Source organism: Lissotriton vulgaris, chromosome 7 (assembly GCF_964263255.1).
Source record: "Lissotriton vulgaris chromosome 7, aLisVul1.2, whole genome shotgun sequence".
NCBI lineage: Eukaryota > Metazoa > Chordata > Amphibia > Caudata > Salamandridae > Lissotriton > Lissotriton vulgaris.
In genome coordinates this window covers 1,030,820,526-1,030,847,499 of record NC_141695.1, presented here as the reverse complement: position 1 = coordinate 1,030,847,499, position 26,974 = coordinate 1,030,820,526, and the positions used below count along the sequence as shown (strand labels likewise).

Genomic DNA, 26,974 nt, shown 5'->3' with positions numbered 1-26,974 from the left:
ACCATCCAGTCTCCTAGGTCTAGGGCAGCAAAGACCTGAGCCAAAGTCAGCATCTTGAACTTCTCCTTCCGGAGGAAGCCGTTGACGTTCCGCAGGTCCAAGATAGGGTGTAGGCCCCCTTTGCCCTTCTAGGGAACTAGAAAGTAGTGGGAACAACCACACCCTACTTCTGGCCCAGGCACGCGTTTGATGGCCCCTTGGCCAAGAGGGCCGTAACTTCCTCTTGCAGAAGATCCAAGTGATCCCCCGACACGCGGTGGTACTGCGGTGGCATGGCTGGAGGGAGTAGCCCCTTCTGAAGATTTGAAGCATCCACCTGTCTGAAGTGATGGTGCGCCAGTGAAGGAGGTGATGGCGAACCCTGCCCCTGCGTCGTGTGGTCTGAAAGCTCGGACTAGGAGGGCTTTGAGGCGGATGCTGCGGGGGTGGATGTGGACTAGCCTTGCCTTTATCCCTGGGCACCGCCACGGCAAATACCACGTCCGCCACCGCGTTGGATGTTCGTCTGCGGCCCATGGCTGGCAGGACATGTGGAGGCGCCCCTTCCTTGGCCACGAAAGGAGAGAAAGGCAGCAGGCTGCTGGCCCGGGGCCGACAGGCCCAGGGACTTGGCCGTAGCCCTGGAGTCCTTTAAGCGCTCAAGCGCACTGTCTGCCTTGTCGCCAAAGAGGCGACGGTCATCAAACAGCATGCCCATAACAGTGTTTTGGACATCAGCCAAAAAGTTGGCAGACCTCAGCCAGGCGTGGTGACGAATCGTCACCGTCGTTGCTATCGCTCTGCCTAGCGAGTCCGTAGTATCCAGCCCACATCGGAAGGAGTACCGTGCCGCATCTCTCCCCTCCGCAAGGGCTTGGGCGAGTTTAGTCGGCCTCCTCCGGACATTGTGGCAGCACGTCCGCGACCGTGTCCCACAAAGAGTGGGTATAACGGCCCAAGAGGCATGCAGTGTTAACTGACCGCAACCCCAAACTCAGTGAGGAGAACATCTTTCCATACCGTTCGTACCGCTTGGATTCCCGATCGGGGGAGCCGTCGGGAATGCGGTCTGTGAGTTAGAGGCCTCTATGACCAGGCTCTCGGGGTGGAGTGGGTGAATAGGAAGCAAGGGTCGCCCGGAGCCGGGCGGTGGCGTCTGGCCACGTTCCTATCTACAGGAGGACCTGTAGCGGGCCTGGACCAGGTGCCCAAAAGAACGTCAGACAAGGCCTCATTAAACTGCAACAGAGGCTCCGAAGAGCTTGCTTGCGGTTTAAGGACCTCAGTGAGGAGGTTAATCCTCACGGCCGCGACGGGGAGTTCAGGGGATAAGGCCTTGGCCGCCCGCGTCAACATCACACTATAGGCAGCCCCCTCCTCCGAAGCCACGGTAGGAGGGGAGACAAAACCAGTGTCTGGCGAAGTGTCCAAACCACTGGCATCCCCTAGCTCACCTACACAGTCCTGATAAGCCTGGCATTCACGTGCCAGAGGGTCCTCAGACCCCTCCCAATCCGCCTCGCCACCCATCTCCTGGTACTCACGGTCAAATGATGGGGCTGGGTCATAGAAGTAGAAGTCTCCCATCAGCGTCGAGAGCGGCGCCGCTCCGGCGCCTGACCCAGATCGAGGGGAGGAGCGGGGACGACATTGTCCTGGGACGGCGCCGGGGGTGACACCCTGTGGGCCGGCGACACCCCGGGGGCCGGCGTCGACCCGGAACCGGCAGGCCCTGCGGCGTCACGACCTAAGTTGCCAACGGCTTCGGGAACGGAGCAACCGGTGGCGCTGGGGCCGAAGCACCCGGCCCGCTTGGGCTCCCAGTCGAGGCTGCTTGGCCCGAAGGCGCTGTGGAACCAGACGGAGGAGAGTGCGACCTCATGGCCGCGCGGAAGGCGTTGATCTCCTCAGGCGTCGCGTTCTGCCCAGGGACCGGCGGGTATGGAACAGGCCGCGATGCCTGCGGCTCTGGCGAAGCCGCGTGGGCGGTGTCGCCCGAACCCCCGTGTCGGGGGGGGGAGTCTGAAGAGCGATGTTGCTGTGAGAAGTTGGCCTGATATATGATGCTCACTAGTTCTAGTGATCACCTTGTATCAGTCCAAACAACCCTTATGGTGATTGGTTGTAAAGTCAACCTTATAGACCAGCTATCCTAATGGTAGCATGGACAAAGCAGTCTTAGGCTAAACTCTATTGGCATTTGAAGCCAGCTGTTTTACCACATATAACACCTTGAATACCAAGTGAAAGGACACCACACAGGTTGTTATGAAAATAAACAAGTATTTATTAACTAACATACACCTCTGAACTCTTTATGAGGTCAGAGGGCTAAGCACATGACAAACTCTTAGGACAAATACGTTTAAGTTGCACGATTTACAATGGTGCCCTAGGGGCACGACAAACCATATACTTGAAACAATGGAATGCGAGGAAAGAATATACTGTAAGAAGATCCAGAGGCTGGAGGATCACTGGGACTACGCTACCAACTAGGTAAGTAAGGAGCAGGAGGCCCACGGGACTCACGTGCAGAGTGGAAACTCACACGCGAGATGCGTATCAACGTCTATGGATGCTACAGTTTAAAGAGTTACGGATTCCGGACGAACCCGGCTGGATGGAGGAAAAACAACAGTGGACCTGGACACTAGGATAGTGAGCACTGACTTCAGCACCTAGAAGCTTTAGTTACCTAACCCACAGGCTGCGGGTGCATAGGGCTGAAGTGGTGTCGGGTTTGCTGCATTGATCCTGATGAAGCCTGAAACAAGTAGTTGCTGGCAGGCGGCCAGATGGAGGAGTCCGGTGGTTCCAAGGATGGAACTAGGAAGAAGAAGTCCTGAAAGGGAAGGGGACAGAGTCTCGGTCACTAGCCAGTGACAGTGCTGGAACCAGGAGGGAACCAGATGCTGTCGCCGCAATCAGGTGGAAGAGGGGACGCTTCTCTCTGTAGCTGCGCGGACCAGGAGCTGTTCTTCACGACCAGGCTGGAGGCACGAGCTGTCCCAGGTAGTCTGCTGCTGCTGGCGGTGTTAGATCGTCGATCTGGTCAACAGGCCTTGGCAAGTGCAAGCCACGCGGTGGAACAAAGATGGCGTCTGGTGCGGACCAGGAGGGTCCGGGGTGCTTCTCTTTTACAAGGAAGCAAGGGCCAGTCTGGGGGAACAGACCAGCAGTGTTGAAATCTTCGGGTCGTCGTCTCAGAGGTCACTAGCCAGCCGGCAAGTGACCAGACAACAGGAAAAGCAGCAACCAGGCAAAAGGGTCCCACGCAGATCACGTGGATGCTGGGGGGCTGGTCTTTGATGCAGGAGCTGCGTCGGTGTGGGGCTTCTCAGACCCCAGTGCACTCACTCTAGGATCTCTCGGCGGTCGTGCTGGAAGCGCTTTGCAGGTTTCTTCAAGATGGCCGTCTCCAAGTTGCTCGTCGCACCCACGGGTCCCAGCTGTGCTGTGGATGTGGGTAGAGGTCAGAGGAGTCTGGAGGTCCGGGTCTCGTCGAGCTGGGTCGTCTGGTTCCAGGAAGGAAGGACTTGCAGCAAACCACACAGGAGCTTGATGGTGCCTGCGAAGCAGGATGGTCACTCCCTGACCATAGCGGAGATTCTTCAGTCATCTGATATTCAGGAGGGCGAAGGTCAAGAGTTCTTCGTGGAAGTTGTCAAGATTAATCTAATCTGGAATGGACCAGCTCCTACCTTTTTCAGCTAAAGGGGGCTGCACTACGACTAGGTCCCTCCCCTGGGTGGGACCAGGAAGGGGGGTGGCTACACCCCCTATCCTTTGTCCGGTCTTGCACCAGCTCTGGGGCTGGAGTGCCCCAGGAACTGGTTTAGACCGGAGCATGCACAGGGACACCTTGTGTGCCCCAGGCATGTCTCATTCCTTTCAGCCCGGTCCTACCTAATACACAAAATCCTGTCTGGGGTGGTGCTAGCACCTCCCAAGGCATGAAACCCTTTGTCCAAGCCTCCCTCGCTGGAAGGACTCCCAGCAGCAGGAGGTCAGACGTGTGTCTGTGGTGGCAGCATCCATTTTGTGATGCGGAGGCTCGAGTTAACTTTAACCGGGGTTCACAGTTACATACATGTCGTGTCCCTCTAGAAGGTTGGAATGCTACCCCCGTCGCCAGAATTGGCGAGGGGGTAGTATTCCAATTCGTATGACACCTTACTCGACATGTTTTGATAATGCTATGGCAAAGTTAGCATTTGACCGCGAGGTTCATAATGCACTTAAGAGTATATGGTATAGCGTTATCATCGAACAGCTATTAGGACTTGGTTCCGCAAGCTGTAAACGGGCTCAGCTCATGCCAGAGCACCATCTCACATAATTCCAAGCACTCTGCCTTCAGGATTGATCAGGCCTCCCATAGGAGTGATTGGTAGGAATATATGTGTCCATTCTAGGTTTAGATATAGGGAACTATATCTAAAGCAAAGGGTGATTACACCACCTTGCCCCAGCTGTCGTGCAGCCAGTTGTGTCTGTTTAGATGGCCAGCCAGGGGTGGCATAATACATGCTTCAGCCCCTGGTAGGCCCTGGGTACACCTATGCCCTGGATACCTAAGGTATGCTGTACAGGGACTGATAAGGTGGCCCAGTACCAATTGGTAAATGCACCTAAGGTACGTGGTATCCATTTTACAGAGAGCAGTGGGCCTGGGGTCCTGAATAGCAGGGCCCCAGGTCAACTAAGTCGAAAAACCAGCAAAACACCAGGCAAAAAGTTGGGGGCAACCATAGTCAGATATCCACCTTCCTACAGATGGCACTGTCAGAAATATTCCGCCACCGGGGAACAACATTTCGTGAATATGCGTGGTGCAGACTTGAGCCCGAAAGGCAGAACGCGAAACTGCAAGTGTCTGCCCACTACTGCAAATCGCAAGTACTTTTTATGATTCTTGTGAAATGGGATATGGAAGTAAGCATCCTGTAGGACTAGGGACGCTATAAAAATCCTGCTCTTCCAGTAGTTGCAAGACCTCCTGGATTACCATGCGAAACGACTGCTTCTTTAGGAATTTGTTGAGGGCCCTGAAGTCCAAGATTGGTCTCCACTTCTTGTCTTTTTTCTGGATCAAAAAGAAGCGGGAATAAAACCCTTTTCCCTTCTGAGGTGGAGGTACTCTCTCTATTGCTCCTTTCTACAGCATAATCGAGATCTCTCGTAGAAGCAGACATATATTTTCGCTGTCCTTTGCCTTGAAAGGACGACTTCCCAAAAGAGGATTGCTTGTTTTGCTGTTGTTGGCGCTGTTAGTATTGCGGTCCACTCTGGCCTGAAGAGCAGGGAGACTTGTATTGATAATTTCCTCTGTAGGAAGACCGCCCTCTTCCTCCATTTCCACTAAAGGACTGGTTCTTATACTGAAGAGTGCCCAAAGCTCTCGCAGTGTCTGCTTCGTTAATTTTTTGTGCCAAATAGCAACTCGCTATCATATGGCATGTCCAAAATCTTTGTTTGCACCTCAGGACAGAAAGAGCCATCCTTGGAGCCGCAGGACTGCTGCTCCAGCCAACTGGCGGAACCTTGTCATAGCGATATCCATCACGCAGTCTATAGTTTCGGACGCGGATGCTTCACCATCTAGCAGAATCCTCTTTGGATGAATCTGGCAATTCCGACAGGTATGGGACTATGTGTGCCCACAATTGTCTATGATAGCGTCCCAAGAGCGCTAGGACATTCGCGGCCTTTACCGTCATTGCCGACATTGAGGAAAACCTGTTCCCAATGTTATCCACTCTTTTTCCCCCCTTATCAGGAGGATGCGACAAAGGGACCGAAGAATTCCTGTAGTTCTTCTGGGCCGCCTGTGTCACTACGGAGTCCGGCTTAGGACATCCTGTTAAACACGCCAGTGCTGTATCTGGCACCCTATACCCCTTCTGACTATAGGTAATCGATAATCGGTATTGACCTTAATGCCTTCTTGAGAGGTTCTTGGAAGTCGTACAAGAAGCAGTCCTGTTCTTGAGTGGCCATTGAGATCTTAAAACGTTGAGCAGGCTTCTCTACCACCTTATAAGAGATTCCAGAATTGTCAGAATTTCCCTAGTCGACGAGCCGTCAACGAGATCGCAGTCATAGACTATGCAGTCGTAGACGAGCAGTCATAGACTATGCAGTCGTAGACGAGCAGTCATAGACGAGGCCGTCGTAGACGACGCCATAGACGATCCATCGAAGGCGAGGCAGTCGACGCCGTCATAGACGAGGCCATCATAGACGAGGCCATCATAGACGCGGCCATCATAGACTAGGGCATAGTTGACGCCGTAAACAGGCCGTCGTAGACGAGCAGTCAGACGAGCTATCGTAGATGAGGCCGTCGCAAATGAGGCCGTCGCAAATGAGGCCGTCGCAAATGAGGCCGTCGCAAATGAGGCCGTCGCAAATGAGGCCGTCGCAAATGAGGTCGTCGACGCTCTCGTCGACGCTCTCGTCGTCGACGCTCTCGTAGTCGAGGCCCTCGTAGTCGAGGCCCTCGTAGACGAGGCCATCGTAGACTAGGCCATCGTAGACGAGGCCATTGTCGACGCCCTAGACAGGCCGTTTGACGACGGAGCCGTTGTCCGTCATAGACGAGTCATTGTAGACGAGCCGTCGTAGACGACCCGTCGTAGACTAGGCCATCGTAGACTAGGCCATCGTAGACGAAGAGGCTTTAATAGGCAATGATAATGGTTTCTTCGTCGACGATCCGGTTGACGAGGTTGGCTTCTTAGTCTTTACCTCGGAAGGTATAGAAGACGACTTTCTGAAGGGTCCTATGACCAGAGGAGGTGATTTTGACGGCTCAGAAGTCGTCTTTTTTACATGATTTTTCTCCAAAAGCAAGTCCTTTACTCTCCTTTTCCACAGAGTGAGGAGATTTTGAAGGACTGTGCCCAGAAGACCCATGAGTGGTCTTTTTGAGGGCCTTCTCAGGACGTTCCCCTGAGGAATGAGTCTGAGGAGATTCTATTTCTCTTTTGAGGTCTCCTAGACGTTGAGGACAACGCCTCATCACTGTCACTGGAGAAAATAAAAAACCTCCTTTCTGGTCTTAGTGTTTGACACCATATTAAAAGTCGCCCTTCACGACCTCTCAATAACTTACTTGAGAAAGTGCGACAGACCTTGCAGTCTTTGGCCTGCGATATAGACAGTAAATGCAGTCAGTGTGAGGATCAGAGCAGAGCAACCTCTTCCTTACCAGACCTTCTTTAAAGAATGTATTTGAAGATAATCCATAGTAGAAAAGAATCCTTGACAACAAAGTTATTTAATGAAGTGAAAAAACACAGAATCTGAGCAGAGCTCAGAGGAGACTCCCTTAGCACAACGTGCCGTAGAAAATCTGAGGGACTGAGGCTCCTGCCAGGAAGGTTCTAGAGGGAGGTGATAGCAGATTGGCTCTTCTCTAGAGTTTGGTCCTTTTTACAAAAGGATTTGGATATGTTACTAAGGTGAGGCCTTCAGGCCTACTATTCTCTATGTAGGTCTTTAGAACATTACTTTTCTATGTACCGGAGACTCCCGTCTCGACGACGGGGAATGATTCAGGCATGTGAATCTATGAAAGACACCCATAATACTGGATAACCTGAGGGGCCCCAGGGGAGGGCGGAGATGCAGGTGGAGAAGCCAGCCACGAGCCACAGAAAGAAGGGTTCGAGGATTTAGGCCGCAGGGATGGGAAGAGCCGTCCCTTGAAGATGCCGGTGAAAAGGCAACTACACTGCACCCTGTGTCCGGAGAGGAACACACCAGCAGGTGACAGACCTCAGGAGAAGGGGCCTCAGGAGACGAATCCAGAACCCGGCACCGGCCCAGCCCCGTGGAGTCAGCGATCGGCGTCTGATCAGCGTCGACCGGCGCCGGAGTGGGCCCACGTGGCGCCGGGCCGACTTATGCCACCACACACTCTCCAGGGGAATGGGGTGAGGCAGACGCCGAAACGGCAAAGGCGCGGCATCGATGCGGTGCCGGATCAACCTCAGATTGCGCGACTCCCCTGAGGCTGGTAAGGAAGGCTCCTGGCGCCGAAAAGGCACCGGCTTAACCTCTGGTGAAGCAACCGCCTACTCAGATGATCGAGGGGGACCCGGGGCCAGGCCCGGAGTCCCGGCGATCGCCTGCGACACCACAGGGAGCCCCGTAGGGATTTGCCGCGAGGCAGAGACGCTAGGCACAGACGAGGGAAGTCACGAAGGACTACAGCTCGACAACGTCACCCTCCTATGACCTGAAGCCCAAACTATCGAGCCAGAGCCGCCGGCGATGCTGCGGAGGTCCCCACGCAAGGCAAGGGATCCGCAGTTGTCACAGGAGGTGGAGGAAGGGCCAAAGAAGCCTGCAGCGCCACAGCGTAGGCTGTCATTTGGGCCCTAGTTGCCTCCGCGTTGGCAAACGGCGGGTAGGGAGGTGACAAGCAGGGGCACCTGTCCCGGGGGAAGCCGGCGTTCACCGCAGAAGGAGGACAAGGCCTCGGAGACATACTGAAAGACCTACCAGCCGGTAAGCCACGCCCAAAGGGCTGCGGCGAAAGACGATTCCACAGACGAAACCGCCGGCTCCTCGCCTCAGAGGTAGGGGACAGATGCTGGGACGACACCGACCTGGATAAGCACGGCGACAGCAACTTCATCCGGCGCTCCCGCCGAGATTTGGGCTTCAGGTGTTGGCAGGCGTCGCAACTCTCCGAGTCGTGGTGCTCACCCAGGCACCACATGCAAATCGAATGAGTGTCTGTCGCCGACATGGGACGTGCGCAGGAGGTACAAGTCTTGAAGCACTAAGGCATTCACACACTGTTCCACTAAATGGCAAGCGTAAAAAGAATGGAAGGCCTGAAAACAGGCCAGGACAGTAATCCGGATCCGAGTTTCACACGGACAACTTGTAAACTCCTACACACAAAAGCAAATGACATTGCTAGTTCTTGGCAGTAGTGCAAACAACAAGCCCGGTTCCTCCCCACTTGCAAAAAATACCCTTCGCCACTTATGGATGTAAATGCCAATCGAAATCCGCAAGGTGTCGATGGCTCAGTTTGCCTCGATTCTGGCATTAAAAAAAAATGCAAGGTGGTGCAGCACCAGAAATATTCTTTGGTGGTATGGACACGTCCAGAGACGCAAAGAGTTCTGGCACATGGTCCACAATCCCACCCAGTCCTGCTTGCTGCAACACCACATGGCAGTGGTGTGTCCATGAGCTCCTGCACCAGCTTCCCTCTCAGGATGGTAGGAAGGCTTTCTAAGTCGAGCTGATGGTTCGCAGCTCCAGAAGGTTGATATGGAGTTGGGCCTTCACTGGAGACCAGACGCCTCTGAACTCCACCTCTCCCAAGCGACCTCCCCAATCCAGAAGCAATGCACTGTTCAATACTGTAAGCTTAGGGTGGGTTAACGAGAGAGGTCTGCAGCAGACTCAATCGTGGTCCTGCGACCACCACTGCAGTTCATTTGCAGTTTTCTCTAAAATCTAGACAGTCATCTTCACTGAGATCCAGGACAGAGGTTGAAACATCAAAGTCATATCCCGTAAGTCCTGAACGCTCTCTGCTTCGGGGAATAAATGAAAACTGCACCATATCCAAAATGGCTCGGATGTGAGGGAGCATCTGAGAAGGAGTCACTTCAGCACGTTAATGGTGTCAAGACGTTCATTAGTCTGGAGGTGAGTGACAACTGCCTGGGTGGGCCAGTCTTCAACAGCAATCGTTGAGGGGGGGGGGGGGGGGGGGGGGGGGGTTTGGGGGGGAACAGTGGGAACCTTGACCAACAACAGTATGCTGCAACCCGTTAACACTGGACTGATGCTGCAGAGTTCAAAGGGGGAACACAGCAAACTGAAAATGCTCCTGGCCCACCGGTAACCACAGGTAGCATCTGTAGGCCTGCAGGACAGTGATGGAATAAGTGACCTGCAGCTTTTACGCTACCATCCAGTCTCCAGGGTGGAGGGCAGACAAAACATGCACAAGGGTGAGCATCTTGAATTTGCCCTTCTGCAGTAACGCATTGAGAGGGCGGAGATCTAAGTTGGATCAGAGGCCTCAATCCTTTTTCTGCACCAGAAAGTAGTGGTAATAACAACTATGGTCCATTTTCAGAGTCAACACCCTCTATATGGACCATTCAATCAATCAATAAGGGTTTGAAAAGCACGGCTACTCACCTGTGAAGGTCTCAAGGCGCTTGGGAGGGTGGGGGTGGCTGTGGCTGCTGGTTTGTCTGCGCTTAGGTGTGCAGTCGAAGAGCCAGGTCTTGAGGTCCTTCCTGAATTGAGTCAGAGATGGGGATTGTCTGAGGTGGGTGGGCAGGGTGTTCCAAGTCTTGGCGGTGAGGTAGGGGAAAAATCTTCCTCCGGTTCTAATCTTGTGGATCCAAAGGACGGTGGCCAGGGCCAACTGGGCGGAGCAAAGGTGTCTGGTGGACACGTGGAATGAGATGTGGTGGTCCTGCATCGTGGAGGGCTTTTTATGCGGGAGTGCAAAGCTTGAAGGTGATTCTTTTGTTGATTGGGAGCCAGTGGAGTTCTTGGTTGTGTTCGGCGATGTGGCTGCGGTGAAGTATGTCGAGGACCAGTCTGGCTGCAGGTTTCGAATGTTCTGCAGTATCCTGAAGAGTTTCTGGGTGACGCCGGCACAGGGTGCGTTGCCCAAGTCGAGTCTGCTGATGAGGGCGTGGGTGACTTTTTCTGAATTCAGTGGGGATCCATCTAAATGTCTTTTGAAGCAGGCAGAGCGTTTGGCAGCAAGATGAGGCAATGGCATTGATCGGATGGTTCATTGTGAGCAAGGAATCCAGTATGATGCTAAGGTTACGTGTGCGTTCTGTGAGGTGGGCGGGGTTCCCACTGTGGAAGGCCACCAGGTGTCATTTCAGGGTGAGGGTGAGGGTCCTAGGATGAAGACTTCAGTCTTGTCCAAATTCTTTTTGAGGTAGCTGCTCTTCCTCCAGGTGACGACTGCCTTCATTCCACTGTGGAAAATGTTTTCTGGCGGTTGTTGGTTGTTTGGCGAGGGAAAGGATCATTTGGGTGTCGTCGGTGTAGGGGACTATGTTGAGTCTGTGGTTCCGGATGATGATCGTGATGGGCCATGTAGACGTTGAAGAGGGTGGGGCTCAGGCAGGATCCCTGGGGAACTAATCAGCTGATATCTGTGGGTACTGACAGGAACGGAGGTAGTTTGACTCGCTGTGTTAGGCCGCTGAGGAAGGAGTGAATCCGGTAGAGGGTCTTGTCATGGATGTCGTTGTCATGGAGTCTCTTGATCAGGCTGCGGAGGGAGACTGTGTCGAAGGTGTGCGAGAGGTCCAGGAGGATGAGGGCTGCGGTTTTACCTTGGTAGAGGAGGGAGCGGATGTCGTCTGTGGCGGCAAGAAGTCTAGTCTCGGTGCTGTGGGAAACCAAGCTTGGATGTCCTGCTTCAACAGGGACAGATGAACCTTAGTCAGCCAGTCTGAGGAAGGTGAAAGATACGGCAGGGTTTCAGGAAATGGGAAAGTGTAAACCTGAACAATTTGCAAGAACACTTGTCCAAAGTGAATGACAGCCACTTAGCAGAAAACGTCAGATCCTGCCTCAGACAGGGCCATCAAGGGCACAATAAAGAGGCTTGGGATCTGCAGTAGCTGGTGGGGTCGGAGACTGGGCCACACGCTGCCCGTGTTGCTCACTTGCTTGGAAAGTACTGCAGCCACAGCCACAAAAAGATTAGAGATTTTAGCACAGCTGGACTTGTTAGCAATACTAAACGTCTTTACCATGACCATGGAGTGGACAACAGTGTTGAAACGGCTGGTTTGGAGGAGCCGAAATGCCTAGGGAGCACACTCTGACCATGCAAAGTGCTTCAAGGCCGAATCTGGTTTGTCCCCAAAAATACGGGAACCATCGAATGGCATGTCCATAAGACTGGCCTGAAAGTCTCCTCAAAAGCCTGTGGATCGCATCCAGGCATACCTGCAAAGTGCCACACTGGAGCCCATGGCTCTAACAAGGGAGTCAGTGGTGTCCGGCCTGCAGCGGATAGTAAACTTGCCCCATCACAACCATCCTGCAAAGCTTGAGAGAGGACAGCATAAGCTTCTTCTGGAACCATGAGCTACTGAGTCCCACAGAGCTTGAGAGTTGCAACAATGGGGGCAGGTAGCTGGTAAACAATAGAGCCAAGGGCCAAACCTGTGGATAAAAATCGCTGCTTTCAAAAAGTCTCAATCCTCTTCGATTCCTTATCCAGAGAACTAGTGACAAATACATTTAGGTTACCTTTGCTAGCCAAAGTCTGTATCACAAAGCTCTCAGGACCATGGTCCCAGGTGATCAAGTCTGGGTCTCCCAGAGCAGGGCAATCTTCCGATTGACACAGTAACCTAAACATGACTTAGCTTTAGTCCCCAAAAGCGTGTCTGGTAGAGCCTCATTAAAAGGCAAAAGAAGTCCAGACGTTGCTAGGCTGACACACACCTGTTAAGACAGTATTTAATTCCTTGTCAGGAAACTGAGGATCAAAAACCTTTGCCACCCTCAGCAAAACCATAGGGAAAGAAGAACTTTCCCTCGTAGCAGGACCCGGAGGCAAAACCAGTTTGGTGCCAGGGGAGGTATCCAGACTACTGACATCATGGAATACCTCTATGATGTCAGTATTCTGGATACCTCCCCTGGCACCAAACCTTACCAATTATGCTCCTGATTCGCTGGGGAAACTTGTCCCCAGAATCTTAACCACCATTGACAGAATTTGTGTTAAACAATTAAAGTTGGACATGATCTCTTGTAGTGGGGAAATGTAGTGTATGGATCAGAAGTGTTGCTAAAACAGCTGCGGTGCAGTTAAAGCAGCACATGTCCATGGTCGAGGTAGAGCAGTCTTGGTGTTGAACTGTACTGTAGGATAGGCATCATCGGCAAGAGCGGATGGCGTTGGGATCAGAGTGCGTGTTCAGGCATGAGTTGGGGCACCAGAAAGGGAACCAGTACACAGATCTGTCTGGAACCAGGAACGAACACAGAGGGCACAGCTGGCACAGAGGACATGCCTACAGGAGGAGTCTAGTTGAGGCCTCTTGGCTCCTTGATGCCTGCAAACAGCCCAGCGGAAGCAGGTAATCTGCCAAAAAGATCCAGCATAGCTTCACAGAATTCCTTAATCTGATGCAGTGTCACCCACAGCCTCGGAAATTCATGTTGCTGCGGGACAAGGGTCAGAATCAGTTCCGAAGTAGAACAACTTTAGGAAGTGGTAGTCTTCCTATTCACCCTCAAGACTTCCACTCCCTAGGACTCCAAGAATCCCACCTGCAAATACAGTAACAGGGACCCTGGTGCCATCAACACATGCAAATTACCTTATGATGAAGGTCCAGACGAATGGCAAGACTTAGTAACACCTTAAGTAGATAAGTTCCCTGTTTGTACAGATTCTCCTCCGGACAACATAGCTTGTGTCCATCCACTAATGAAGAGCAATTAAACAATTCAACCTGGAAATGACCTCCATGGAATAACCATGTTTCCTAAAAGATATTAAGGAACAACTACACGTAAAGCTATACAGCCTAATCCTATTCTAGCCTTTATCTGGTCCGGAGGTCTGAAGTTAATGAAAACATTGGATGCAATATCAGCAGTAGAGCCTTGTTTGTGAAAGAACTACAAAGCTCTTGACACAGCCCTAGCCTTCCACAAGGGCTCTTCAAAGCCAGACTGTCATAGCCTCTGTGGTTTAGAGAAGGTGGAAAAACCTAATCATGCCATAGAGATGGTTCCATGGCAACTATGTCAACTGTAATAAACTGGGCTTTTGTTGCAGTTATCCCCCCACTATGTGCCTCCTTTTTAGCTACTATATGCAGATTTCCAACTCTGATAGTGCACTGAGGCCTGCTAAATAGAGCTCAGTGCCAGTGCTCTTTCCCCAAAACAAGGTGTTGTCTACTTGTGCTACAATAGGATAAGACCTTTAGCACCCCTGTAAGACCCTAGTAAATGGTACCCCAGATACCTACGGCATGAGTGCTAATGAGGGTCCCAAAGGGCTGCAGCATATCTTAAGCGACCTAAAGGGACCCACACACAAATTCCACACAGACTGCACGACATGGTGGAAACGACGAGTGAAAACACGACATGGCTCACTCCTGTGTGTCATTCCAAAGGTTCTGCATCTATACATGTAAGTCACCCCACAGCAAGCCTCTGCTCCCAAAGGGAGGGTGCATTATATTTTATGTGAGGACATATCTGCATGAGCAGGTATGCCCCTGTGATGTCTAGTTCTATTACTGGATAATGCAAGTCAGCAAGGAAGCTGTCTTAAGGTATGTAACATATGGCGTTTGGAATCAAACACCCCGTATTAATAAATCCACACTGATTCCAGTGATGGATTAAGTAATGCATGCACGCAGAGGGTACCTTAGAGATCCCCCCAAAACCTGCTAGCCCTATAGTATGCTGGCTGACTGATCCAGTCCAGTCTGCCCCCACATAAGAGTTTCTGACCCTCAGGGGTGAGAGTCCATACTCTCAGGAGGTCAAGGACGTTACCATTCTATTGCTTTTTTGAATAAGCTCAGTATGTTTACATTTCCAAGTTTAGAAAAAAAAGTGCAATACTAACTGCATCCTATAAATTCTTCACTGATAAGTTGGAAAATAACATGAGGTTGTGATTTATGAGCAAAGCAGGCAATACATGAATAAGTTGTAAAGGTCATCCGAGTATGTTTGCCATAATGTCCAAACAATTAAATTCCCTCTTTAGATTCCTCTAGGTAAAGGACAGTAAATAGAGCATAAATAGAGCAATTTATTTCTCTGGGTGCAAAACAAGAGAAAGAATATCTACTTTTCCAAGCAGATTTTAGTCTATACACAAAGGTGAACGGAGTTCTCAAGGGTGAGTCTGATCACACAATATGTATATCTGAGGTCTGATGGCCTCTGGGAAACTTGAGATAAGATGTGTCACATGCAATGTATTGGTTTGCATGAATGCATTTCTTACACAGCTTATGAATCAGGGATTCCCAATCAAATGATGGTGAATAATTCAGCCATGCGAATCTATGAAAGATAAAAAACTGGACAAGAGCGCATTCTGGCAAATAAAACAGTAATGTTTTCCATCAATAACTTTTCCATGCATACTTACTGTACTATGATATTTCAAAAGCAATACCCCCTATTAAAAAGGCCAAAATACATTTTAACAAATTATAAGAACTAATGCCCACTGTCATCCCAACTTTGCTTATTTGGTAAATAAAGGGTAATTGAGGTTACTATAATAAGCCTAAAATGCCTGCTGCTTATTTCCCTAAAATGTCAGCTGTAAGCAGCATTTTGGTGGGTTTACATACGAGTATATTAATCTCTTTAGGACTAAATGTTACAACAGTGCATCCAATGTTTAAATAAACCAATGTCATTTAAATGTAATGCCTCATTCAAGAAAGAAAAAACACTGCATCAAATCTGAAGGATCGTAAGGAGGATTCTGTTTAAAAAGAAAATCATGCATTTAGGTTTCGAGAGTGCGCTCAGATATGACATTCAATACAGAAGGGAAACTTTTTGTGGTCATACCTGCAGCCAATAAATATTTAACTAATTCAAGGTGCCCTTCTTGTGCCGCTTCCATTAGGGGTGTAGAGCAGCCAAGTTCCACGTCTGCGCCAGTCTTGATGAGAAAGTCAGCTACTTCTGAAAAGCCTCCACAGCATGCTAGCGTAAGTGCAGTTTCTTGTGTTTCCTCAGTCTGTGCATTTATATTGGCACCTAAAGAAGGCATCGCTAATTAGTCAATCTCAGATAATTACACACTTATACAAATTAAGGTCAATTTAATGCCAAATGACGTGGCGTGCCAAGGCAATTGTATTTAAGTATTAATAATGATTGTATGGGTATTTAAAAAGCACAAACCTACCGACTAAGGAAAATGCTACTTACCAGTATCATCTGTTCTTGGCATGTAGAGCTGCAGAGTAGTACACTGTGCATTAGATCGCCACCTGGTGTTGGGCTCGGATGATTGCAGGTTGTTGGCTTCTTGGAAGAAGTCTTTGCTAGTCCCGATAGGTGACTCCTCCCTTGGACAATACTGCGCATGGGCATCGGCTCCTTCTTCAGATTGTTTTTTTCTGCCACTGGGTTCTGATGAAAGTTTCTCCGCTCCGGCCAGAAACAGTTTTTCTGCAACTTCGACGCGCAGAACTTCATAAAACAATTACTACCTGCCTTCGACATAGACGGCGGCACCTTTGGACGCCAAAGTTTCCATTCCGGTCATCCAAGTGGGCCTCTGGGCCTATCGAGGCAGTGCGGCCTACACCATATGGAAAGGACTCTGTTCCGAAAATGCCCGAAATGTCAAGCAAAGTATCCACATAGCGACCACCATGAGGTCTGTAACCTCTGCCTGTCGCCGGACCACAACGAGTCGACCTGAACAGCCTGTGCTTCGTTCCGCTGGAAGAAAACCATTCGAGACCGGAGGGCCCGTCGACACGAGATGAAGAGATCAGCCCCAGCACCGGAAGACATCTTCGACGACGAGGCTCCACTCGTTCCCGAAGAAGACTAACCGGTCAGTAAAGGTCATGGTTAACGCCAGGCTTAAATAGAGGCCTAATTATTAAAGAAAGTCTCAAAAGTGAGAAAAGCCGTGCGGCTGAAACGCGTCGGTGGAGTGTTGTGAAGTGCTAATAAAGGCTTCTTAAAAAGTATCCGGTTGTGCCGCCCTCCTTTTGTTCTAAAGTCTCAAAAGTGTATCCTTGCATCAAGTGCATATATAGAGTTTCCGTGAACTCCCAAGAATTTACAGAAGCCAAGAACACTAGGTTTTGTTCCTGGCTGGTTTTGGACTAAGTTTTTACTTCGAAAAAACATTCACAACAACTGCATGAGCATCAATTGACAACAAACTGTTACATTTAGAAACTTCAGAATGACTCTTTTGGCATACATGTGTATGTTTCTCCCAAACATAACTTAGTATGCATAAATAACTTAATCAAATGCTGGATATATTTAATAGGTGTTGACAGTACATCTACACTCATCTCGGGCAAATGAAGAAGCACAGATGGGGCTGTGGCTACAGGGAGTTGAAGACTGATTTATCAAGTCCTATGCTGGAACTCCACTTTTTCATTCCCCTGCAATGTGCAACAGCAGTCCAAAGCTAGAGACCGGGTGAAGAGGAGACTCTAGAAGGATTATGTTACTTGCCCTGTTAGCATTTGTTCTTGGCATATAGTGCTGTAGATTCACATGCTTTGCATAAGTCCTCCTCGGAGGATTACAAGTTGTTTTTGTTCCAAAAACTTTTCCTCAAGTCAATAGACTGTGTGATACTGCGCATGGTCATTGACTCCATTACCAGATTGTTTTGCCGTAGATAGGTGAGATAGGTGTAGCAATATGCATCAGTAATGTGATGCCCATGCAGTAATGGATGCAAGTACGCAAAGTATATAAACTGTAACCTACCCAGGGTTTTTGGGAAGGAGGGATGGCGCATGTGAATCTACAGCACTCCATGCCAAGAACAGATGCTTACAGGGTAAGAAAACAAGTTACTTACCTGTAACGAATATGCTACTTACCAGTATGCATCTGTTCTTGGCATGTAGGGCTGCTGACATTCATATCTGTGCATAGATCGCCGCCTAGTGTTGGGTTCGGATGATTGCACATTGTTGTCCTGGAAAGAGTCTTCGAAGTATCACGAGATAGGTGGCTCCTCCCCTGGACTACAGTGCGCATGGGCATCGACTCCATCCCCAGATTGTTTTTAGCCATTGTGGCCAAGATGGAGTGAAACTCAGTGAATGATGACCATGTTATGAGTAAATGTGAATACTGCAGCTGCTACAGGCGCCGGGGAGGAGGGCGGGCGATATGAATGTCAGCAGCCCTACATGCAAAGAACAGATGCATACTGGTAAGTAGCATATTCGGTTCGAGGCATGTGGGCTGCTGAATTCATATCTGTGCATAGAATACATAGCAGTCCCTCCATGAACGGCGGCCGCCTGTGCCAGCTGCAGCAGTTTGGAAAAGTGTTTTTAGAACAGCCTGCCCTACAGCTGCCTGCTGTTTGGAGTGCACATCAACACAGTAATGCTTAGTAAATGTGTGTGTGGTAGACCATGTGGCTGCTCTACATATGTCTTCCAAAGGAATGTTTCCAAGGAATGCCATATAGGCCCCCAACTTTCTGGTGGAGGGGGCTCTTGGCGGAATGGTAAGAGTGGGTTTTGCTTTTAGATAGCAGATCTGGATACATTTAACGATCCACCTAGCAATACCAGTCTTGGAAATAGGGTTACCTTTGTGGTGTGGTGCAAAGGCGACAAAGAGTTGCTTAGTCTTCCTAAAATCCTTGGTCCTATCGATGTAATACATTAGGGCCCTTTTAACGCCAAGGGTATGGAGCATCCGCCCCGCCAGTGACTCAGGATTTTGAAAGAAAACAGGTAATTCGATTGTCTGGTTGATATGAAATTGAGACACAACCTTGGGTAGAAATTTAGGGTTAGTGCGAAGCACTACCCTGTTGGAATGAATTTGAATAAATGGCTCTTGGATAGTGAGGGCTTGCAATTCACGAACCCTCCTTAGCGATGTAATTGCTATGAGGAAAGCCACTTTCCACGTCAAGAACTGAATCTCGCAGAAATGCAGTGGTTCAAAGGGAGGACCCATCAGCCTGGTAAGGACCACATTGAGGCTCCACTCAGGAGCTGGTGGAGTCCCTGGCGGAATGACTCGTTTGAGCCCTTCCAGAAAAGCCTTAATGGCAGGCACCCTGAAGAGGGAGAGGTGCTGCCTATTTTGGAGATAAGCGGCCATTGCAGACAGATGACTGCGAATGGAAGCATAGGCCAGATTACACTTGTACAGATGGAAAAGGTAACAGATGATGTTCTGAATGGAAGCATCCAGCGGGTTAATGTTGTGGTCTGCACAATAAATGACAAACCGCTTCCATTTTGCCGCATAGCATGCTCTGGTGGTGGGCTTCCTCGCCTCCCGAATGATGTCCATACAGTCGGAAGGTAAGTGCAGGTAGCCAAACTCTAGGACCTCAGGAGCCAGATCGCCAGGTTGAGCTGTTGCGGATCTGGGTGCTGAATGTCGCCATGGCTCTGCGTCAGAAGGCTGGGTGTGAGATGTAGCCTCTGATGCGGTACCACGGACAGTTCTAGAAACGTGGTGTACCATGGTTGGCGAGCCCACGTTGGAGCAACCAGGATGAGAGTCATCGAGTGCTGCCTGAGCTTGCGTGCCACCAGCGGTATCAGAGGTGCTGGGGGAAAAGCGTACGCAAATTTGCCTGACCAGTTCATCCATATCGCATTGCCCTGAGACTGCGGGTGTGGGTGTGGGAACCTGGCGGCGAAGCTTTGGCATTTTGCGTTCTCCCTTGTGGCGAAGAGGTCTATCTCTGGATGACCCCACCTTTGGAAGTACGGTTGGAGAACCGATGGATGTATCTCCCACTCGTGCATTTGGTGGCTGTGCCTGCTGAGCAGGTCCGCCATCCGATTGTCCTTGCCCGGGAGGTGCTCTGCCATGAGGAAGATGTTCCTCTGAATGGCCCACTTCCACATGCTCTGAGCCAGATGAGACAGCTGCGGAGAGCGTGGTCCTCCCTGCTTTTGAATGTAGTACATTGCCGTCATGTTGTCCGTCCGGATCAACACGACCTTGTTGCACAGATGTACTTTGAAGGCTTTGAGTGCCATGAAGATTGCCATCAGTTCCAGAACATTGATGTGCATCTTCCCTTCTTGTTGCGTCCATAGTCCCTGCACAGTGTATTGGAGTACATGCGCTCCCCATCCCTGGAGAGAAGCGTCCGTTGTCAGGATGATCTGTGGCACAGGCTCCTGGAACGGTCGGCCCTTGCAAAGGTTTTGTGGATTCCACCAATGCAGAGAGTTGTACGCCCGACCGCTCACCAACACTAGGTCTTTCAACTGGTTGTGAGCCTGAGTCCACTGACATGCTAGGCACTCCTGAAGTGGACGCATATGTAGTCTCGCATCGGGACAATGGAGATGCAGGAGGCCATCATGCCTATCAACTGCATGAACACTTGCTGGAAGCGAGTGTTGAGGTCTGAACTTCTGTATCAGCGATTGAATGCTGCTGACCCTCACTGAATTTGGCTGTGCGGTGGCTGTCAGAGTGTCTATGGTCGCACCCAGATACTCCCGTATGTGGGCGGGTTGGAGGTGGGATTTTGGGTAATTCAGTGAGAATCCCAGATCGCGCAGGAGGTGAATGGTGTGGGACACGTGGGCAGCACACTGCTGGGCTGACTTCGCTTGGATGAGCCAGTCGTCCAGATAGGGGTAGACGTGGATGTTTTGTCTCCTGAGATGTGCCGCCACTGTCGCCAGGCACTTCGTGAACACCCTGGGTGCCGTGGTGACACCGAAAGGCAAAACCTTGAATTGGTAGTGCTGGTTTTGGATGGTGAACCTGAGGTATTTTCTGTGTGAAGGATGTAGTGGAATGTGAAAGTACGCATCCTTTAGGTCCAAAGTTGCGAGAAAGTCCCCCTGCTGGAGCAGCGGGAGCACTTGCTGCAGTGTTAGCATATGGAAGTGCTCTGACAGGATGTAGAAGTTGAGGGGCCTGAGATCCAGGATGGGCCTGAGGGACCCGTCCTTCTTTGGGATCAGGAAGTACAGGGAGTAAACTCCTGTGCCTGTTTCCTGCACAGGCACGAGCTCTATTGCCCCTTTTTGCAGCAGGACGTTGACCTCCTGCTGCAATAAGTGCAAGTGCTCGTCCGACATAGGACGGTGCCTTGGGGGTATGTTGGGTGGAGGTGATGTTAACTCCAGACAATAACCAAATTGTATAAGCTTTCTGACCCACCTGTTCGTGGTGATGGACTTCCACACGGGCAGGAACTGCTGGAGTCTCCCCCCGACCGGTGTTGTGTGGTCGGGGGGGCAGTGACAAGACGTTGCGGTTTGCTGGCGGTAGAGGACCTGGAGCTGTTGTTGCCACGTCCTCTGCCTTTGGCGCTGTTGCCGCGATATCCACCAAGACTCTTGTTGGCATAAGTAGTCTGGGTGTTGGCCTTGTAGAATTGCGCGGACTGTGAAAGCTGACCCCTTGAGGTGCCTCTGGTATTGGAGCGACGAAAGGACCCACCCCGAAACTGCTGGGACTGCAAGGCACCCATGGATTTTGCAGTGTCCGTGTCTTTCTTCATTTTCTCTAGGGTGGTGTCAACCTCCGGGCCAAACAGGTGATCTGGGTTGACCGTTTGGTTCAAGATGGTGGTTTGGATGTCTGGCTTGAAACCAGAGATTCTGAGCCAGGCATGTCTCCGAAGCATAACACTGGTGTTAATGGCTCGCGCAGCGGTGTCAGCTGCGTCCAGAGCGCACTTAATGGAAGCGTTGGAGATCAGCTTCCCCTCCTGGATTAGCATCTCAGCCCCTTCTTTGTATTGATCTGGCAGGTGTTGTAAAAGGTTCTCTAGTGTATCGTAGTGCGCCCTGTCATAACGCGCTTGTGTGTTTGAGATGCGCCATATGTTGGCTGCCTGTGCTGCTACCCTCTTCCCTGAAGCCTCAAAGACCTTGGATTTTTTGTCTGGGGGAGGAGCATCACCCGTAGTCTGTGAATTGGCCCTCTTCCGGGCATTCGAGACGACCAGGGAGTCCAGAGGCAACTGTCCTTTAATGTAAGTTGGATCAGTAGGCGCCGCTTTGTACTTTTTGTCTATCCTTGGGTTGATGACTCTCGCCCTGGTAGGTTCTTTGAAGACCTCCGCAGCATGCTTCAAAACACCTTTCAGCATCGGCAGAGTTTTCACAGTCTTTTCAGACACAGAAAAGGTGTCAAAGAGGAAATCCAAATCCACAGGGTCAGCATGCAGCTGGACATTGTGATTGGCAGCGGCCCGTTCAATGAGGGCATTGAAAGCAGCTGAGTCCTCTGTAGGTGAAGTCTTTGCAGAAAAGAGTTGAGGGTCTTGTCCTGAATGAGGATCCCCAGTGTCACCACCAGCTGACCAGGGCTCAGTTGTATCCTCTGGGTCTGTGTAGACCGGATAGCTATATTCATCCTCATCGCCCTCACCAGCATCCACATCGGAGTAAGTGGGTGAGACCTCATGAGCCTGTGGTGAAAGGGGCTCAACCAAAGCTGGAGTACCAGCAGAGTCCATTTTCTTCTTGAGGGGGATTTTGTAAGACTCCAAGTGGGGTTCTGGGGTGATTTTCCTATTCAGAACGGAAAGCCTGACCGTTTCGGCGTCGATGTAATGTTCTTGACGTTCCTCCTCCGAGGGTTGTCGAGGCCGCGGGCTGTGAACCACCAACGACGCTTTCGGCGCCGACGAGATCTTCTCGGGCACGCCTGCCCCCGACCTAGCAGCGAAAGCCTTCGGCGCCGTCTTAGGCGGCAAGGTAAAGAGGATTGGCGTGGACGCCTTAGCTGGCTTCTCCAAAGGCTTGGCAGGCGGAGGGTCCTTAGGCTCGACCGCCGCGGCGCCGTCCCTAATGCGCAGCAGGGACTCCGTGACCTTCTTCGTGAGCGCGGCCGATGGACGTGCCGGTTCAACGGAGTCCTTCGAGGACGGTTTTGGAGTGGAGTCCTTCGGGGTCACCTTCGGAGTCGACTCACGTGACGCCGCACCCTTGGCCTGGTCGTGTGGAAGCGGGGCAGAGAGGGCCTTCGGGTCATCGGGCCGCTTCTTCGGGTCGGCGAGAGACTTCTTGGGGTCGTCGACAGCCTTCCTGTGCTCGACTCGACCCTTGCCGGCGTCGACCGCCTTCGGCGCCGAAGCGCCCGTGTCGAACACCTTCATCTTAGTCTTTGACGCGGTAGCTTTAGGCCCGGCAACCTTGACTTGGCCTTTCGGCTCGACAGCCATCTTAGGTTTCGTCGGCGCCGAGGCCTCAGAAGACTTCGATCTGACCAATGCGATTCGCACTTTCGGTTTCGATATCTGCACCTGCGCAGTATCTGGTGTCGAGACCGTAGGTTTCACTTTCGGTTTCGTTTTCACCGGGAGTGACTCGGTAACAATGTCCGTGGCCGGGCCCGAAGGCGGGGCCGAGGAACTCATATCGAGGTCTTGGGTAAGGCCCGAAGGCGATCCCTCGACCTGGGCCTTATAGATTGGCACGGCCCCAGAGTCAGTTTGAGGGAGCTCCTCATCCGAGCTATCCTCCATGGCCCCGAGGGCCCCGTCGACGTCTCCTACCTCCTCGACGACTTCTTCGCTTTCGAAAACTTCGGCCGCAGCGTCGTAGTCTTCTTCGACGTCCGACGCGGGGTTTGATTCTGAGACGTCCTGGATATCTTCATCCTCGACCTCCCCAGCATCGAAAATGTCCGTAGGCGCCGGTGCAGATTGCTGGGCCTCCAGGCGCGCAGCTTTTGATGTGGTCGATGAGTCTGGAGCGTCGACAAGGCCTTCCGCGCCGAAAGCACGCGGAAGTACAGAATTCGGCTCGGAGCCGAAGTAGAGTTGTTAAGCCGAACGCAAGACAGTACCGACGTAAGACTAAAGAACTTTTGGTCTCAAGGAAAGTTTTTCTATCGAGCCTCCAGGCGCGCAGCTCGACGGAGCTTGAGTGTCTTCTTGGACCTGAATCTCGTACAGGCCATACACTTGGCCTCGTCGTGGTCCGGTGACAGACACTTGTTGCACACCGGGTGGACGTCTATGTGCGGGTACTTCGAGTTACAGACCGGACATCTTTTGAATGGACTTCGTTCCATGATGTGGTCGATGAGTCTGGAGCGTCGACAAGGCCTTCCGCGCCGAAAGCACGCGGAAGTACAGAATTCGGCTCAGAGCCGAAGTAGAGTTGTTAAGCCGAACGCAAGACAATACCGACGTAAGACTAAAGAACTTTTGGTCTCAAGGAAAGTTTTTCTATCGATTCCGACAAGAGGGAACTGTAGGAAGGTGGATACCTGACTATGGTTACCCCCAACTTTTTGCCTGGTGTTTTGCTAGTTTTCCGACTTAGTTGACCTGGGACCCTGCTATTCAGGGCCCCAGGCCTACTGCTCTCTCTGTAAAATTGATTCCATGTACCCTAGGTACATATCCAATTGGTACTGGGCCACCTTATCAGACCCTGTAACCCAGGGCATAGGTGTACCCAGGGCCTACCAGGGGCTGCAGCATGTATTATGCCACCCCTGGCTGGCCATCTAAATCTGACACAACTGGCTGCACGACAGCTGGGGCAAGGTGGTGTAATCACCCTTTGCTTTAGATATAGTATACCTATATCTAACCCTAAAAATGGACACACAGATTCCTATCAGTCACTCCTATGGCAGGCCTTGACAATCCTGAAGGCAGAGTGCTTGGAATCGTGTGAGATGGTGCTCTGGCATGAGCTGAGCCCGTTTGCAGCTTGCGGAACCAAGTCCTAATAGCTGTTCCATGATAACGCATACCATATACTCTTAAGTGCATTATAACCCTCGCGGTTAAATGCCAACTCTGGTATCGCTTTATCAAAACATGTCGAGTAAGGTGTCATACGAATTGGAATACTAACCCCTCGCCAATTCTGGCGATGGGGTTAGCATTCCACCCTTCTAGAGGGACACAACATGTATGTAACTGTGAACCCCGGTTAAAGTTAACTCGAGCCTCAGCATCACAAAATGGATGCTGCCACCACAGACTCAAATCTGACCCCCTGCAGCTGGGAGTCCTTCCAGCGAGGGGAGCTTGGACAAAGGGTTTCCTGTCAGGGGCGGTGCTAGCACCATCCCAGACAGGGTTTTGTGTATCCTGGGTAGGCAGGGCTTTAGAGGAAGGTGACTGCAAGTGGCACCCCGGTGCTCACTATGCATCTGCCGGCTAGAACCAGTTCCAGGGGCACATCAGCCCCTGAGCTGGGGAAAGTCCGGCATGGGAGAGGGGTGTAACCACCCCCCTTCCTGGTCCCACCCCTAGGGCAGGACCTAGTCGCGTACCCACCCCTTTCTTTAGGATAAAGACAGGAGCGGGGACCCTTCCAAATTAGATCATCTTTGAATCCTGAAACTACTTTCTACGAAAGGAACTCTCGACTTCTTCTCAAGATTTCTCCCTTGTGGCTAAGGAGTAGTCACCCTGCACCCGCAGGCACCATCTAAGAACACTGCGGTTTGCTGCACGTCCTTCCTCCGGAATCCGACCGACCAGTACGACGAGACCCGGCTTCCCTGGCACCTCTGAACTCTACCTACCTCTACAGCTAAGCTGAGAACCGTAGGTGCGACGAGACCTCGAGGGACCGGCCATCATCAGAACTGCACGACTTCTATCCAGCACGACCGCCGAGGGATCCTCTGGTGAGTGCTTTGGGGTCCGAGAAGCCCCGACCCTGAGCAGCTCCAGCACCGAAGTCCAGCCCCCCAGCAACCACGAGATCTGCGGGGGGCCCTTCTGCTTTTTGCTGCTCACCGCGTTGTCTGGCTACTAGCCCGCTGGCTTGTGGCCTTCTCAACGACGAACGACGACATCACCACTGCTAGTCTGGTTGCTCCAGACTGGCCCTTGCTCCCTTCCAAAAGAGGAGCACCCCGGACCCTCCTGGTCCACTCCAGACACCATTTTAGGTCCACCGCGTGGGCTTGAATTTGCCAAGACTTGTTGCCCCAATCCTGGGTCCAGCGACGTCGACAGCAGCAACCATCGTGGGACAGCTCGCACCTCCATCCTGGTCGCCGACAACGCCTCCTGGTCCGCGAGACTGCAGAGCCCAGCGTCGCCCACTCACCTGGTCTAGGTGACTCCATCCGGTGCCATCCTGGTGCCCATCTAATCACTGGCTAGTGATTCAGAACTTGGTCCCCTCTGCTTACAGGTGTCTTCCATCTTCGATCCAGGCTTGGATCCACCGAACAATCTTCACTGGTCGCCTGCCAGCAACTTCTTCTTTCAGGCTCCATAGACTGCAACGAGGACTCCCGACGTCTTTTCAGACCTATGCAGCCGCAGCCCCTGGGCTAGGTAACTTCGGCATTTCGGTGCCCCAGCATAGCCTCACTATCCAAGGGTCCAGATCCTTTTTCGTTTTCAGCCTAACTAGTAACTTTGCTTTTACTAGCCTCCATAGACTTTGTCCCGCATCCCCCGTGAGAGTGCACACTCTGCACCCGAGTCCCCTAGGCCTCCTGCTAGTAATCCGAAGGTTCAGTAGTCAAGTCCTAGCGATTCCAAAGCCTATTAGTCCAGTACTTACCTGCTAGTAATTTCGCATTCCACTTTTGTAGTATATGGTTTTTCGTGCCCCTCGGGCATTTGTGTAAATTGTGCAACTTAAAGTATTTTCGTAAGAGTTTTGTTGTGTGCTTAGTACCCTGTCCTCAAAGAATACAGGGCTGTTGTGATCTAAATAAATACACTGTTTATTTTCATAACACTTGTGTGGTGTCCTTTCACTTGGTGTTCAAGGGGTATATGTGATGGTATAACAGCTGGCTTAACACGCCCTCTAGAGTTTAGCCCGAAGACTGCTCGTATCCATGCTACTAGGATAGCTGGTCTATAAGGTTGACTTACAACCAATCATCAATGAGGGTTGTTTGGACTGATATATAATGTTCACTATTCTAGTGAGCACTTTGTATCAGGCCAACTTCTCACAGGAACCAAAGACATCCGAACCCAATGGCGGAAAAAAACAATCTGGGGATGGAGTCGATGCCCATGCGCACTGTAGTCCAGGGGAGGAGCCACCTATCTCGTGATACTTCGAAGACTCTTCCAGGACAACAATGTGCAATCATCCGGACCCAACACTAGGCGGCGATCTATGCACAGATATGAATTCAGCAGCCCACATGCCTCGAACCTTTGGTTCCCCAGTATTGGTAACTTTCATAGATTCCCATGCTTTTGTATCATTCCCCGTCGTCTGAATGGGAGTCTCAGTAACAAAAATAACGTAGCAGTAGGTACAAAAGAGAATGAAAA

The 26,974-nt window shown here is 51.3% G+C and overlaps 1 protein-coding gene across 3 annotated transcripts in view; it reads right to left on the bottom strand.

Annotated features, from left to right (window-relative positions):
• The window catches only part of ANKHD1 (ankyrin repeat and KH domain containing 1), a 1,478,908-nt gene that overhangs the window by 1,098,223 nt on the left and 353,711 nt on the right, over nucleotides 1-26,974 (bottom strand). For all 3 annotated transcript variants that reach the window (XM_086931463.1, XM_086931465.1, XM_086931464.1), the window contains exon 9: nucleotides 15,586-15,777. In XM_086931463.1, the coding sequence (XP_086787589.1) occupies nucleotides 15,586-15,777 (192 nt within the window). The remainder of the gene's footprint in view (nucleotides 1-15,585; nucleotides 15,778-26,974) is intronic.